We start from the raw sequence: 1664 nt of genomic DNA on the forward strand, positions 1-1664 counted from the left end.
CTTCACTTCCTCAGTGTACAACACACTCATCCTTTGTGTTCTAAAGTGTAATGTAAGGTAAATGCAACTATATAATTGGAGTAGCATGAAGCTCTCACCCACAAATAGGACACTAGATATATTTATCAGTATAAAAACTGAGTGTATGCTTAGATGAAACACAAATAGTAAATGGCTGTATAGCACTCACTTTTAGAAATACACTTTGATTCTTCTTAAACATCAGCTTTAAGGTTTAAAAATATCAGAAATATTTAACAAATAAACGAGACATAAAACAAAAACATGGTTGCATGCTTCATTGCTATTAACAAGGAACACAGCATGAAAAATTACAGAGGTAAAGAATACAAGCAAACTATTAATTTACCTTTGGGCCAGGCAGTCCATGGGGTCCCTGAAAATAAAGATTCCATCTTTTAATGAAGAAAGTAAAGTGTACATGTGCAGAAGGGTCGGTTGCTTCTTCTAGGTAAAATTTACACCTGCATTTTTGTCCTCAAATAGTAAATTGCAGGCACAATTAAATGTAAGAGCAACTCTAAGCATCTGGTGGGGGAATAAAATAAAATTGGCAGTTACAGTGTTGAGCACTTCAATTTGTAAACACAATCACAGTTTCTCTACTTCCCAAGAATTTTGGGCAAGCCTAGATTAGGATCCCAATCCAGATCCAAAATCCATGATTTGGGCTCATCTCTGATAGTCACATTACTTCACATCACTTTCATTAGGCAAGTGTTACAGCTGGGAGAAGTGAAAAAAGAAGCTTACCATAGGGCCTGGTGGACCATGTGGACCTGGTGATCCAGGTGGTCCTATGATCTACATATAAAAACAACGTTGTTAAGAGTATGGAGGCAGGAAGCTCCCTTGCAAATACAGACAGTCATAATGACCCTGCTCTCTCTGGTGCACTGCTAACAGTTTTGTTACCATTCAGATGGAAGAACACTGCAGAGCACTGAAGCTACTATCCCATGCTTAGGAATCTGTCAGTTGGAAGAGCCCTTTGAAAATAGTTACGTAACTCTACATGCATCTGTGGCATCTGCCCCAAGGCTCTCCGAGTGGGTATTATTCTCAGGAAATCAAAGAAGAATCGAAGAGGGAAGAAGCAACTTCTCCCAAGCCATATTAACAACTGGGAACAGAATTCAGGTCTTCTGGTTTCCAACATTACACTCTAGCAATCAGACAGCATTATCCAGTAAAAATATCTTTAAATCATTACTGAATAGCAAAGCTTGGACCTTCTCTTTCTTGGCATATGTTGCTTGGCTGTTGTTGCACTAGATTTTTTTACAGGCATAGATGATATAATGTCTTTTCTGGGTTCCTCCTCAGTCCTGATCAATGGAAAAAATACTAAGCAAATTTGTCTCAGGTCTTGGCACCACAACAAAATTACCCTTTTCCTACCCTCTTATTTGATTTAGCCCAAGAATCTCTTGCAGCTTAATCCTCATGCTGAAATCACTAAAACAGGTAATCAAGTTATTCTGCTTTCAGCATGTACTCATTATATGCTGGTTTACTTATCCCACCAAATCCAGAAAGGGCAATTCCATTATAAGATTCACACCATTTAGTAGCATTTCTCACATGGGGCTCAGTCCACTCAGGTGGGAGGGACAGTTCTGAGAACACCAGCAGGGCTGCTG

At 39.1% G+C, this 1664-nt stretch overlaps 1 protein-coding gene across 1 annotated transcript in view; it reads right to left on the reverse strand.

The window, feature by feature from the left end:
* The window catches only part of COL25A1 (collagen type XXV alpha 1 chain), a gene marked incomplete at its 5' end in the record, with an annotated part of 558067 nt that overhangs the window by 37696 nt on the left and 518707 nt on the right, over window positions 1-1664 (reverse strand). The window contains 2 exons of the mRNA XM_025212861.1: window positions 371-397; window positions 775-825. Of these exons, the coding sequence (XP_025068646.1) occupies window positions 371-397; window positions 775-825 (78 nt within the window). The remainder of the gene's footprint in view (window positions 1-370; window positions 398-774; window positions 826-1664) is intronic.

The sequence above is a fragment of the Alligator sinensis genome, unplaced genomic scaffold, assembly GCF_000455745.1.
Source record: "Alligator sinensis unplaced genomic scaffold, ASM45574v1 scaffold66_2, whole genome shotgun sequence".
NCBI lineage: Eukaryota > Metazoa > Chordata > Crocodylia > Alligatoridae > Alligator > Alligator sinensis.